At 42.4% G+C, this 13,750-nt stretch overlaps 2 protein-coding genes across 2 annotated transcripts; both read left to right on the top strand.

The window, feature by feature from the left end:
* The first annotated feature begins 1,292 nt into the window (after positions 1-1,292).
* LOC117999369 (10 kDa heat shock protein, mitochondrial-like) lies at positions 1,293-1,671 on the top strand. Its single transcript, XM_034988414.1, has one exon. The coding sequence runs from the start codon at positions 1,312-1,314 to the stop codon at positions 1,669-1,671; it is 360 nt and encodes a 119-aa protein (XP_034844305.1). The 5' UTR covers positions 1,293-1,311.
* Positions 1,672-11,806: 10,135 nt separating this feature from the next.
* Positions 11,807-12,983, top strand: LOC117999363 (proline-rich protein 23B-like). Its single transcript, XM_034988400.1, has one exon. It carries the CDS (start codon positions 12,168-12,170, stop codon positions 12,981-12,983), a length of 816 nt encoding a protein of 271 aa, XP_034844291.1. The 5' UTR covers positions 11,807-12,167.
* Positions 12,984-13,750: the final 767 nt, after the last annotated feature.

The raw sequence follows: 13,750 nt of genomic DNA, 5'->3' as shown, positions 1-13,750 counted from the left end.
AGAAAGAACAGCAAATAAAGCCTAAACCCAGCAGGAGAACAGAAATAATAAAGATCAGAGCAGAAATCAATGAAATAGAAACCAAAAGAACAGTAGAACAGATCAACGAAACTAGGAGCTGGTTCTTTGAAAGAATGAACAAGATTGATAAACCTCTGGCCAGACTTATCAAAAAGAAAAGAGAAAGGACCCAAATCAACAAAATCATGAATGAAAGAGGAGAGATCACAACCAACACCAAAGAAATACAAACAATTCTAAGAACATATTATGAGCAACTCTATGCCAGCAAATTAGATAACCTGGAAGAAATGGATGCATTCCTAGAGATGTATCAACTACCAAAAATGATCCAGGAAGAAATAGAAAACCTGAACAGACCTATAACCACTAAGGAAATTGAAGCAGTCATCAAAAATCTCCCAACAAACAAAAGCCCAGGGCCAGATGGCTTCCCAGGGGAATTCTACCAAACATTTCAAGAAGAATTAATACCTATTCTTCTGAAACTGTTCCAAAAAATAGAAATGGAAGGAAAACTTCCAAACTCGTTTTATGAGGCCAGCATTATCTTGATCCCCAAACCAGACAAAGACCCCATCAAAAAGGAGAATTACAGACCAATAGCCCTGATGAACATGGATGCAAAAATTCTCACCAAAATACTAGCCAATAGGATCCAACAGTACATTAAAAGGATTATTCACCATGACCAAGTGGGATTTATCCCTGGGCTGCAAGGTTGGTTCAACATCCACAAATCAATCAACGTGATACAATACATTAATAAAAGAACAAGAACCATAGGATCCTCTCAATAGATGCAGAAAAAGCATTTGACAAAGTATAGCATCCTTTCTTGATCAAAACTCTTCAAAGTATAGGGATAGAGGGTACATACCTCAATATCATAAAAGCCATATATGAAAAACCTACAGCGAATATCAATCTCAATGGGGAAAAACTGAGAGCTTCCCCCTAAGGTCAGGAATGCAGCAGGGATGTCCAGTATCACCACTGCTATTCAACATAGTATTAGAAGTCCTAGGCACAGCAATCAGACAACAAAAAGAAATAAAAGGCATCCAAATCGGCAAAGAAGTCAAACTCTCACTCTTTGCAGATGATATGATACTTTATGTGGAAAACCCAAAAGACTCCACCCCAAAACTGCTAGAACTCATACAGGAATTCAGTAAAGTGGCAGGATATAAAATCAATGCACAGACACATGGCCCGAGGGTCGTACTGCGGGTCTCCTTGCAGAGGCAGCAGCTCCAGAGCAGAGTACGAACTGCAGCGGTCGGCGTCATGGCAGGGCAGGCATTTAGAAAGTTTCTTCCCCTCTTTGACCGAGTTTTAGTTGAAAGGAGCGCAGCTGAAACTGTCACCAAAGGAGGTATTATGCTTCCAGAAAAATCTCAAGGAAAAGTGTTGCAAGCAACAGTAGTAGCTGTTGGATCGGGCTCTAAAGGAAAGGGTGGAGAGATTCGACCAGTTAGTGTGAAAGTTGGAGATAAAGTTCTTCTCCCAGAATATGGAGGCACCAAAGTAGTTCTAGATGACAAGGATTATTTCTTATTTAGAGATGGTGACATTCTCGGAGTATGTGGACTGAAATCATTATTAAAATGGCATGAAGTGAAGCTGCCCATTCCAGTGAAGCTGTGAAATCTTTCATCATGTAAATAATTTTCATGTCTCTCTTTTATAAAAAACTAATGGTATCCAAACTAAAAAAAAAAAAAAATCAATGCACAGAAATCAGTGGCATTCCTATACACCAACAACAAGACAGAAGAAAGAGAAATTAAGGAGTCGATCCCATTTACAATTGTGCCCAAAACCATAAGATACCTAGGAATAAATCTAACCAAAGAGGCAAAGGATCTGTACTCAGAAAACTATAAAATACTCATGAAAGAAATTGAGGAAGACACAAAGAAATGGACAAACGTTCCATGCTCATGGATTGGAAGAACAAATACCGTGAAGATGTCAATGCTACCTAGAGCAATCTACACATTCAATGCAATCCCCATCAAAATACCATCCACTTTTTTCAAAGAAATGGAACAAATAATCCTAAAATTTGTATGGAACCAGAAAAGACCCCGCATAGCCAGAGGAATGTTGAAAAAGAAAAGCAAAGCTGGTGGCATCACAATTCCGGACTTCCAGCTCTATTACAAAGCTGTCATCATCAAGACAGTATGGTACTGGCACAAAAACAGACACATAGATCAATGGAACAGAATAGAGAGCCCAGAAATGGACCCTCAACTCTATGGTCAACTCATCTTCGACAAAGCAGGAAAGAATGTCCAATGGAAAAAAGACAGTCTCTTCAACAAATGGTGTTGGGAAAATTGGACAGCCACATGCAGAAGAATGGAACTGGACCATTTCCTTACACCACACACAAAAATAGACTCAAAATGGATGAAAGACCTAAATGTGAGACAGGAGTCCATCAAAATCCTAAAGGAGAACACAGGCAGCAACTTCTTCGACTCAGCTGCAACAACTGCTTCCTAGAAACATTGCCAAAGGCAAGGGAAGCAAGGGCAAAAATGAACTATTGGAGGGCACCTGGGTGGCTCAGTTGGTTAAGCGACTGCCTTCAGCTCAGGTCATGATCCTGGAGTCCCTGGATCGAGTCCCGCATCAGGCTCCCTGCTCAGCAGGGAGCCTGCTTCTGCCTCTGACCCTCCCCCCTCTCATGTGCTCTCTCTCTCTCATTCTCTCTGTCTCAAATAAATAAATAAATAAAAATCTTAAAAAAAAAAAAAGAATTTAAAAAATGAACTATTGGAACTTCATCAAGATCAAAAGCTTTTGCACAGCAAAGGAAAGTCAACAAAACCAAAAGAGAACCGACAGAACGGGAGAAGATATTTGCAAATGACATATCAGATAAAGGGCTAGTATCCAAAATCTGTAAAGAACTTATCAAACTCAACACCCAACGAACAAAGAATCCAATCAAGAAATGGGCAGAACACATGAACAGACATTTGTCCAAAGAAGACATCCAAATTGCCAACAGACACATGAAAAAGTGCTCAACATCGCTCAGCATCAGGGAAATCCAAATCAAAACCTCAGTGAGATACCACCTCACACCAATCAGAATGGCTAAAATTAATAAGTCAGGAAACGACAGGTGTTGGCGGGGATGCGGAGAAAGGGGAACCCTCCCACACTGTTGGTGGGAATGCAAGCTGGTGCAACCACTCTGGAAAACAGTATGGAGGTTCCTCAAAAAGTTGAAAATAGAGCTACCATACGATCCAGCAATTGTACTACTGGGTATTTACCCCAAAGATACAAATGTAGGGACCCGAAGGGGTACGTGCACCCCGATGTTTATAGCATCAATGTCCACAATAGCCAAACTGTGGAAAGAGCCAAGATGTCCATCGACAGATGAATGGATAAAGAAGGTGTGGTATATATATACAATGGAATATTATGCAGCCATCAAAAGGAATGAGATCTTGCCATTTGCAATGACGTGGATGGAACTGGAGTGTGTTATGCTGAGTGAAATAAATCAATCAGAGAAAGATATGTATCATATGACCTCACTGATATGAGGAATTCTTAATCTCAGGAAACAAACTGAGGGTTGCTGAAGTGGGGTGCTGGGAGGGATGGGGTGGCTGGGTGATAGACATTGGGGAGGATTATGTGCTATGGTGAGCGCTGAATTGTGCAAGACTGTTGAATCACAGATCTGTACCACTGAAACAAATAATGCAATATATGTTAAGAAAAAAAAGAAGAAGATAGCAGGAGGGGAAGAATGAAGGGGGGAATCGGAGGGGGAGACGAACCATGAGAGATGATGGACTCTGAAAAACAAACTGAGGGTTCTAGAGGGGTGGGGGCTGGGAGGATGGGTTAGCCTGGTGATGGGTATTGAGGAGGGCACGTTCTGCATGGAGCACTGGGTGTTATGCACAAATAATGAATCATGGAACACTACATCAAAAACTAATGATGTAATGTATGGTGATTAACATAACAATAAAAATTAAGGAAAAAAAAAGAAATAGATGGGGGCACCTGGGTGGCTCAGTCATTAAGCGTCTGCCTTCAGCTCAGGTCATGATCCCGGGGTCCTAGGATAGAGCCCTGCATTGGGCTCCCTCCTGTGCAGGAGGCCTGCTTCTCCCTCTCCCACTCCCCCTGCTTGTGTTCCCTCTCTCACTGTCTTTCTCTGCCAAATAAATAAATAAAATCTTAAAAAAAAAAAGAAATAGATAAATTCCAAGAAACATACAATCTACCAAAACTGAATCAAGAAAAACTAGAACACGTGAACACACCAATAACAAATAAGGAGATTGAATCAATAATCAAAAACCTCTTAACAAAGAAAAGCCCAGAACTAGATGGCTTCATTGGTAAATTGGTAAATTCTACCAAAGAGTCAAAGAATTAACACAGTCCAAAAAGTAGAAGACAAGGGAACACTTTCAAAGTCATTTTATGAGGCCAGTATCACCCTGATACTAAAGCCAAAGACACCACAAGAAAAGAAATACTAGCAAACCAAATTCATCAACTCATTAAAAGGATTCTGCATCAGGACCAAGTAGGATTTATCCCTGGGATGCAAAGATGGTTCAACATATCCAAATCAATCAAGGTGGTAGACTACATTAACAGAATGAATGATTAAAAACCATGCGATCATCTCAAGAAAATAAAAATAAAAACCATATGATCATCACAATAAGTGCAGAAAAAGCATTTGAAAAAATTCAACGTCCATTCATGATAAAAACTCTCAACAAAATAAATATAAAAGGAGATTACCTTAACACAATAAAGACCATATATGAAAATCTCCCAGCTAACACTATGGTGAATGAGGAAAAATGGAAAATTTTTTCTTATAAGATCTGTACAATATAAGGAAACCCACCCTCACCACTTCAATTCAACATAGTACTGGAAATCCTAGTCAGAGCTCTTAAACTAGAAAAAGAATTCACACACACACACACACACACACACACCTTATACTCTCCTATATGGCACAGAAGAATCAGCAGTTAATCAGCCTCGAGTCCCAGCCTAAGATGATGATTTTATTTCCACAAATAGTAATTTCTATGTCTGCAGAGAATCGCACCCTACACATAAAGAAATAACTGAAGTCATCCATTTTGGTCCATAGTGGCCAAAAAAAAAAATCCTCAGGAACAAACCATGTAAAAGTGTTGAACTTATTTTTTAAACATTCTTATAATTTATCATAGAAGGGCACAGACATAAAAATAATAAAAAGAATGAATAGTTATTTGAGGAAAGGAAGTTCTAATATATGACTAGTGGAGTTACAGAAGGAGGAAATAGAGAAAATGGAATGGAGGGCAATATTTGAAGAGATTCATAGTGAATAAAAATGCTCATGCAGGGGCGCCTGGGTGGCTCAGTTGGTTAAGCGACTGCCTTCGGCTCAGGTCATGATCCTGGAGTCCCAGGATCGAGTCCCGCATCGGGCTCCCTGCTCGGCAGGGAGCCTGCTTCTCCCTCTGACCCTGCCCCCTCTCATGTGCTCTCTGTCTCTCTCATTCTCTCTGTCTCAAATAAATAAATAAAATCTTTAAAAAAAAAAAATGCTCATGCAGCACCTGGCTGGCTCAGTCAGTGAAGCATGTGACTCTTGCTCTTGGGGTTGTGAGTCCAAGCTTCTTGTTGGGTGTAGAGATTACTTAAAAATAAAATCTTTTTTGGGCGCCTGGGTGGCTCAGTTGGTTAAGGGACTGCCTTCGGCTCAGGTCATGATCCTGGAGTCCCGGGATCGAGTCCCGCATCGGGATCCCTGCTCAGCAGGGAGTCTGCTTCTCCCTCTCCCGCTCCCCCCTCTTGTACTCTTTCTCTCTCTCAGTCTCTCTCTCAAATAAATAAATAAAATCTTAAAAAAATAAAATAAAATAAAATCTTTTTTTAAAAAAATAAGGCTCATAAATAGTGGAAGAAAAAATCATTTATTTATTCAATATATATTTTTGAGTGTCCACTATGCTGCTGACAGTGTTCCAAAACTGAGGATACAGGACAGCAAAACTGTGCTAAAAATCACTGCCATCAGGCTCCTGGGTGGCTCAGCCAGTTAAGCATCTGCCTTCAGCTCAGGTCATGATCCCAGGGTCCTGGGATGGAGCCCCGCGTCAGGCTCCCTGTTCCGCAGGAAGCCTGCTTCTCCCTCTCCCTCTGCCTGCCACTCCCCGCTGCTTGTGCTCTCTTTCTGTGTCAAATAAATAAATAAAATCTTCAAAAAAAATCACCACCATCATAAGCTTATACTCTGGTGAAGATAAAAGAGTGTAAACAGGATAAATAAAATGCACATCATGTTAAATACTGGTATGTGCAAAAGATTAAAGGGAGGTAGAAGGTCAGAAAATTACCATTTTAGATGGTATACTCAGGAAAAGCCTTAGAGATGGAGCATTTTCAATAATGGTCAGAAAGAAGTCAGGAACCATGCAGATAGATAGGTAGGAGAAAGGCTACCGCAAAATTTGTGATTATACCTGTCCATTTCTAGGAAAAGCATAGAGGCAGTCAGAGCTGTAACAGAAGGAAAAAGAGGGAGAGTGATAGGAAGTACAGTATGACATAACAAGGGTGGGAAGTCCAGATCATATATAGAGAGCTCTGCAGACCCTTATATAAAAACATGGGCTTTGACTCTGAGTGAAACTGGAGTCATCTGAGCAGAGGAGTGACATGGTCTGACTTACAATTTAATAGAACCACTCTAGCTCATGTGTGGAAACTAGCCTGGAAACAAACAAAGAAAAGATGCAAGGATGGAGTGCCTGGCTAACTCAGTCAGTAGAGCATACGACTCATGATCTCAGGTCATGAGTTCCAGCCCCACACTGGGCATAGAGATTACTTTAAAAAAAAAAAAAAAAAAGATGCAAGGAGACCACTTGGGAGGCTTCTACAGTAATTCACTAAAGTGATGAAGGTGGCAGCAGGCGGTTAGCGAAGGGGGTGGTAAGAAGGGCTATGGTCCAGGATATCCAGGTGGAATGGATGTGATATGTGAAAGAAAGACTCTCGAGGATAATTCCAAGATTTTGCCTGAGCAACAGGAAGGAATTGCCAATTACTGTGATACAGAACATTTTTTAAAGATCAGATTTGGGGCACTGGGTGGGTGGCTCAATGGGTTAAATGGGTGCCTTTGGCCCAGGTCATGATCCCAGGGTCCTGGGATCCAGCCTCATGTGGGGCTCCCTGCTCAGCAAGGTGTCTGCTTCTCCCTCTGCCACTCCCCCTGCTCATGCTCTCTCTCTCTATCTTAAATAATAAATAAATAAATAAATAAATAAATAAATAAATAAATAAATAAATAAAATATTTAAAAGATCAGGTTTGGGGAAATATGAAGAGCCCAAGTTTAGACCCGAAGTTTGGACTGCCTATCATTAGATTGACATACATAAAATTAGCAATAGACAATCATCTTGACCTACAAAAATGAAAATTGCATGTGATTCAACTTAATAGATATCCAGAAGAAAATGCTGACAATGCAGTTGCATTTGGTGGGAAAGGAACAGAAGGGAGACTCATGTTTGGGGGTCACCAACATACAGATGGCATTTAAAGGAAGGCAGTGAAGGTGGACAGAAAAAAAGATAAGGCCCAAAAGGGGTCCTGGGATATTTCAACCTTCACAAGGAGGAGCAAACAGTTAAAGAAACTGAGAAGAAGCCAAAGACAGGCTGGGAAAGTGTGAAGTCTTGGATACCAAGGGGGAAAATGTTTAAAGGGAACAGTGATGGTGTAAAGTGTTGCTCATAACTCAAGATGAGAACTGAGGATTAACCACTGGATTTCTAATGTGGGAACCATTGATGACCTTAGTGAGAGCATTTATAGATGACTGGCCCATGGACAGAAGTCTGATTAGAATGGGTTCAAGAGCAAGTGGAAGAAGGAAAATTAGAGAATGCAAGCACAGTTCACTAATTTGAGAATTTCAGTGTATGAGGAAAGAGAAAATTGATATAGAAACTAGAGGAGCGGGGCACCTGGGTGGCTCAGTTGGTTAAGCGTCCGACTCTTGATTTCGGCTCAGGTCATGATCTCAGGGTTGTGAGACTGACCCCCATGTTGGGCTCCATGCTCAGCGGGGAGTCTGCTTGAGATTCTCACCCTCTCCCTCTGCACCTCCCCCCTCAAATAAATAAATAAATCTTTTAAAAAAAGAAACTGGAGAAGAAAGTCACATCAACAGAGTTTTTGTGGGGCTTGTTTATTTTATTTTATTTCATTACGTTACGTTCATCACCATACAATACATCATTAGTTTTTGACGTAGTGATCCACGATTCATTGTTTTCGTATAACACCCAGTGCTCCATGCAGTATGTGCCCTCCTTAATACCCACCACTGGGCCAACCCCTCCCCCCACCCTGCCTCCCCTCCAAAACCCTCAGTCTGTTTCTCAGAGTCCATAGTCTCTCATGGTTCATCTCCCCCTCCAATTTCCCGCCCTTCATTTTTCCCTTCCTTCTCCTAATGTCCTCCATGCTATTCCTTATGTTCCACAAATAAGTGAAACCCTATGATAATTGACTTTCTCTGCTTGACTTATTTCACTTAGCATAATCTCCTCCGGTCCCATCCATGTTGATGTAAAAGTTGGGTATTCATCCTTTCTGATGGCTGAGTAATATTCCATTGTATATATGGACCACATCTTCTTTATCCATTCATCTGTTGAAGGGCATTTCAGCTCTTTCCCCAGTTTGGCTATTGCAGACATTGCTGCTATGAACATTGGGGTGCATGTGGCCCTTCTTTTCACTACATCTGTGTCTTTGGGGTAAATACCCAGTGGTGCAATTGCTGGGTCAAAGGGTAGCTCTATTTTTAACTTTTTGAGGAACCTCCACACTGTTTTCCAAAGTGGCTGTACCAACTTGCATTCCGACAGCAGTGTAAGAGGGTCCCCCTTTCTCCACAACCTCTCCAACATTTGTTGTTTCTTTCCCTGTCCATTTCTGCCATTCTAACTGGTGTAAGGTGGTATCTCAATGTGGTTTTGATTTGAATTTCCCTGATGACTAATGATGATGAACATTTTTTCATGTGTCTGTTAGCCATTTGTATGTCTTCTTTGGAGAAGTGTCTGTTCATGTCTTCTGCCCACTTTTTGACTTGATTGTTTTTTTGGGTTGAGTTTGAGAAGTTCTTTATAGATCTTAGATACCAGCCCTTTATTTGCAAATATCTTCTCCCATTCTGTGGGTTGTCTCTTTGTTTTGTTGACTATTTCCTTTGCTGTGCAGAAGCTTTTTATTTTGATGAAATCCCAAAAGTTCATTTTTGCTTTTGTTTTTGTTGAAGATAGAGGACTTTACCCATCAATTATATATTGAAGGTACTGAATTGGTAAAGGTAGTAAAATTTAATGGTGCAGGACAGAGAGGAAGGGATTGCTAGAGTGATGCTTTTGAGGAGGCAAAATGAGATGAGATGAACTGCACAAATAGAGGAAGAGGACTTTGCTAGAAGCACAGACGTATCATCTATGGGAAGAGGACAAAAGGCAAAACATACAGTCCTAGTGGAGCTTAATGAGATATGATTATGGGAATTTTGGAAAATATTTTTTTATTGCTTCTATTGTCTCAGTGAAGAAGAAAAAGGTGACCATCTAGTAGAGAAAATAAGGGATGAGGTATCAAAGGTTTGCAGAGAGAAGAAAGCATGCAATGTTCATCTACAAGAGTGAAAAAGTGAATGAAATAGAACATAGTAAGATCACTGGGCAGCAATTAGTAGCCTGCTTGAGGTTGCTGATCATGAATTTAAAGTAAGACCAGTCAGTGGGGTTGAATGTTTTTTTCCAGCCCCACTCAGCGTAACAAATGTAGCCACAGAGTAACAAATACATTAACCAGCAAAGCAGGAAGCAGGAAAGGCAGATGAAGATATAAACCTGACAACAATTATAATGACTGTCCATGGAATTTAAATTCCAGGTAAAGAGGGAAGTGAGGACCTGATTGCATTGGTTTCAGTGAAAAGGTTGTAGGATCAATGGATTTTTCCAGAGGGGCAGAAGGACTGAAAGAATTTGGATATTTAAAGGACTAAGCTAGAAAGTTAGGAGGTGGTGCTCTGAGAATACAATGTTTGAAATTGTGACTACGGAGGGGTTACAATTTGGAGTAATGGCAAGGTCAAGAGTATGAGTCAATGAAGAAAGAGGACAAAATTGTTGAACATTAAAAGAAGTCGGAGACCAAGATTTGGGGTGGGGGAGATCCATGAGCATATTAAAATCACCACAAATTACACCAGAGGTAGAATGAGTGAGAATTATATTGAATCAAGGCTAAAATCTTCAAAGACTATGATAGAGACATTTGCTATACATACATTTGATAAATGATTGGTATGGAGTATATCTGAAACCCAAGTTTTTTAAACAATATTTTTATTATTTGCAGATTGTGGTAATACTATGAAGGCCATAAAGAGAGTGATAAGATAGAGTGAACAGAGAAAGCCATTTCAAATAAAATGATCAGCAATGGCCTTTTTGAGAATGTGCTATCCAACTTGGTCTTTGACAAGGAAGTTACCAGCACTGCATAAAATTGAAAGAAGTGTTGAAACTCATTTTTTAAATAAAAAAGTAATAGAAAATAGGAACATTTCAAAGAGAAGTTGTAAGAATGGCCAATAAGAAAAAAAGGGGTGGGGGAAGAACGACCAATAAGCATGTGAAAAATGATCCACCCTGACTGGCAATCAGAAATGCAGAATGAAAACACAATGAGAGCATTTTCCTACACCAGATTTAAGAGTTTTGCAGTAAGAAATGTTTGCAAGGATGTAGTGAAATAGAAACATACTCTGCTCATAAAAGTGTAAACTATGAAAACCATTTTGGGAAAAAAACTAGAGGGAAGAATTACCTATTAATTTGAAAAGACACACATAGTACCAATTAGTTATCCACTCCTAGATATGTACATTAAACATATGAGTAAAGAGTCGATGATCTAAAACCAGATTAATCTGCATTTTATTCCCACATCTAGCCCAAACTAGGTATCTAACTTTGGATAACTCAGCTTACCACTCCCAGTGTCAGCTGTTGTGAAGACTGAAAAGATCATTTGTTTTAAATAGGGCAGGAGGAAGCTTTTGTAGGTGATAGATATGTTTATGGCATTGATTGTGGTGATAGTTTCATGGGTGTTCACTTCTTCCGAATTCAACTGTATACATTAAATATATACGGCTTTCTGTATATCAATCATATCTCAATAAAGTGTTGGGGTTTTTTTTAAAGAAAAAGATCACTTTTTTAAACAGTAAATGGTGGATATGTCATAATAATTGCTCAAGAAAACAATTTAATTATATTGTTTAATTGTTATTGGTATTATTAATTTTATAACGACCTTAACCTTCAGGAAGAAAGCTGCACAAATATTTTACTTTAGTATTAAAACAGAAGTTTTCCTAAAGAGAAATCAGTATTTTTCATTTACTCCTGAAATGATGGACCCAGTCGTAAAGAAATTTTATGGAGCATTTGGGTAAGTCCATTTTACTGGGGGTGAGGGGGTGGGGGGAGGGAGGGCGGGGAGTGATCTATTTGACTGGTCTTTTCTCTAGAATGGATGAAATCACAGGAAAGCATTAGTCCTAAAGGTGAACAATGTTTTAAGTTCTATTATTGGTATATCTTCTTTTTCTAAGAATGAGTTACACAAGTGTTCTGCCTTATATAAGCCCATAAAAGTATTTCCTTAACCACAGCCTCGGCTGTTGGGCTGCACAGATACCGCGATCTCTACGGGGCGGAGCCTAGCGTGACATTTTGCGACTTTGGTTCCGCCGGCGTCACTTGAAAGATCCGCGCAGATCGGTCAGTGTGAGAAACCAGGGATTCGAACGCCCGAGGCTGAGCCCTGCGCCCTCGCTGCGCCACCAGAACCCCAGGACTGCCGGCCTCCCAGGAGGCGCCCCCAGAACTCCAGGCACTCTCTCCGCCGCCCCCGGCCGCCTCACCCGTCGTCGAGAGCTGTCACTGCGTGCAGGACCCAGGCCCTCACACCCTCCAACAGGCCCCGGGAGCGCCGCCCGCAGCGCCGTCCAGGTGATGGGCAGCCGACCCCGCAACCCCGGCGCCTACCCTGAGCCAGGCTGGGGACCGCCGTCCGGAGGATCCCGCCCTGCCAAGCGCCGCCGAACCGAGGAGCCTGCGGGCCTGGAAGGCCTGGGGGAGCCCCCGGCCGCCGGCGCACTCACCTCCGTGGTGGTCCTGGCCTCCGGCTGCGCCCTGCAGCTGCTCCTGGACGACGTCGACCTGGTGCTCGAGCCCGAGCCAACGTCGGCCCTGCAAGTGACCCTCGGAGAGCTCACCCTCGTGCTGGTCCCCGAGGCTCTCCTGCGCTCGGGAGGGCAGGGCCACTCGCCTGCCGGCCTGCAACAGGCCACTTTCCTGAACGCGCCCGGGCACACAGTCGCCGTCGAGCAGGGATTCTTCTGCGCTCCTGTCCCAGAGATGGCCGCCCAAGAAGAGGCCTACGAGGCAGACGCGGACCCCGAGTTCCTGCCGCCTCGCGTGGACCCTGCTGCGGGCTCCGTCCCTGGGCTCCGCCCCTGCGCCGGAAGGGTGGCCAGCCCCCACCCGCAGGGCCCCGTACCAGATCCCTGGCCTTGGGCCCCCACCCCCAGTCCAAAGAGACGCTCTCCTCTCCGCTACTTCAACCTGGACGCCCACCTTCTGGAGCCCTTCCCCAACTCGCCACTCCAACCTCTACCTCCCTCTCCGAGCCCAGGTCCCCACGCGCGCCCCCAGCGCCCCCCCGGATGCCTCCCGCAAGGCCTGGAGACCCCCGTTCCAGGAATGAACTGCTCCCGCAATATTGCCAGCAGGCTTCAGGCCCTAGTGACCCTTCATGACACACTGTGAGCACATGCCAACAGTCAGAGATGAAGCATCTTCATCGTAGAGAGCGGGCAGCCGCGGTTTTTGTTTTTGTTAGTTTTTGTTTTGTTTTTTAGCTAAAATGCCTTGATCGGTAACAGGCAAGGATACCTGGATAGATAGATGATAGATAGATAGATAGATAGATGATAGATAGATAGATAGATAGATAGATAGATAGATAGATAGATAGATAGATAGATAGATAGATAGATAGAAGATAGATGGATGATAGAGTACTTCTGGTACGGACCTTTAGCCCAGAGAGTAGACCACATATAGCCAGCGATGGATTTTTAGATCCCTTGCCTGTGCTTGCTGCATGGGCTGTTTCTTCCACCTCGATCATCTTCAGCCAACCCTATTCTTATTTCACCCCTACTCTGGCTTCAAACTCATGTCATTTTTTCCCCAATGTATCCCCCTTTTCCATCACCTCCCAATGCATCTCTCCTTTCTCTCCATTTCACGTTGTTTTTCCTTCCTTTTGTAATTGTGAATTTGCCTGTATGAATTCCCCAATGTCCTTGGAGGTGCTTCCAATCACCAATTTTTTTTATTTTTAGTATGCACATTATTTGTCAAGAAGAGCTTTGTGAAAAAGATGGCGAGTAAACAGCAGGGAGAGAGGGATAAGTTGAAGTGCTACAGATCCAGTGACAGCCTCAGCAAACTCTTTGGGAGCTCTGGAGTTAGAATGACTGGCTAGAGTTGTCCCAGGTAAGGCTGAAATAGCCCAATTCCCTCATCAA

The sequence above is a fragment of the Mirounga leonina genome, unplaced genomic scaffold (assembly GCF_011800145.1).
Source record: "Mirounga leonina isolate KUSES-001 unplaced genomic scaffold, KU_Mleo_1.0 Mir_115, whole genome shotgun sequence".
Taxonomy (NCBI): Eukaryota; Metazoa; Chordata; class Mammalia; order Carnivora; family Phocidae; genus Mirounga; species Mirounga leonina.
This window is presented reverse-complemented; position numbering and strand designations above follow the sequence as displayed.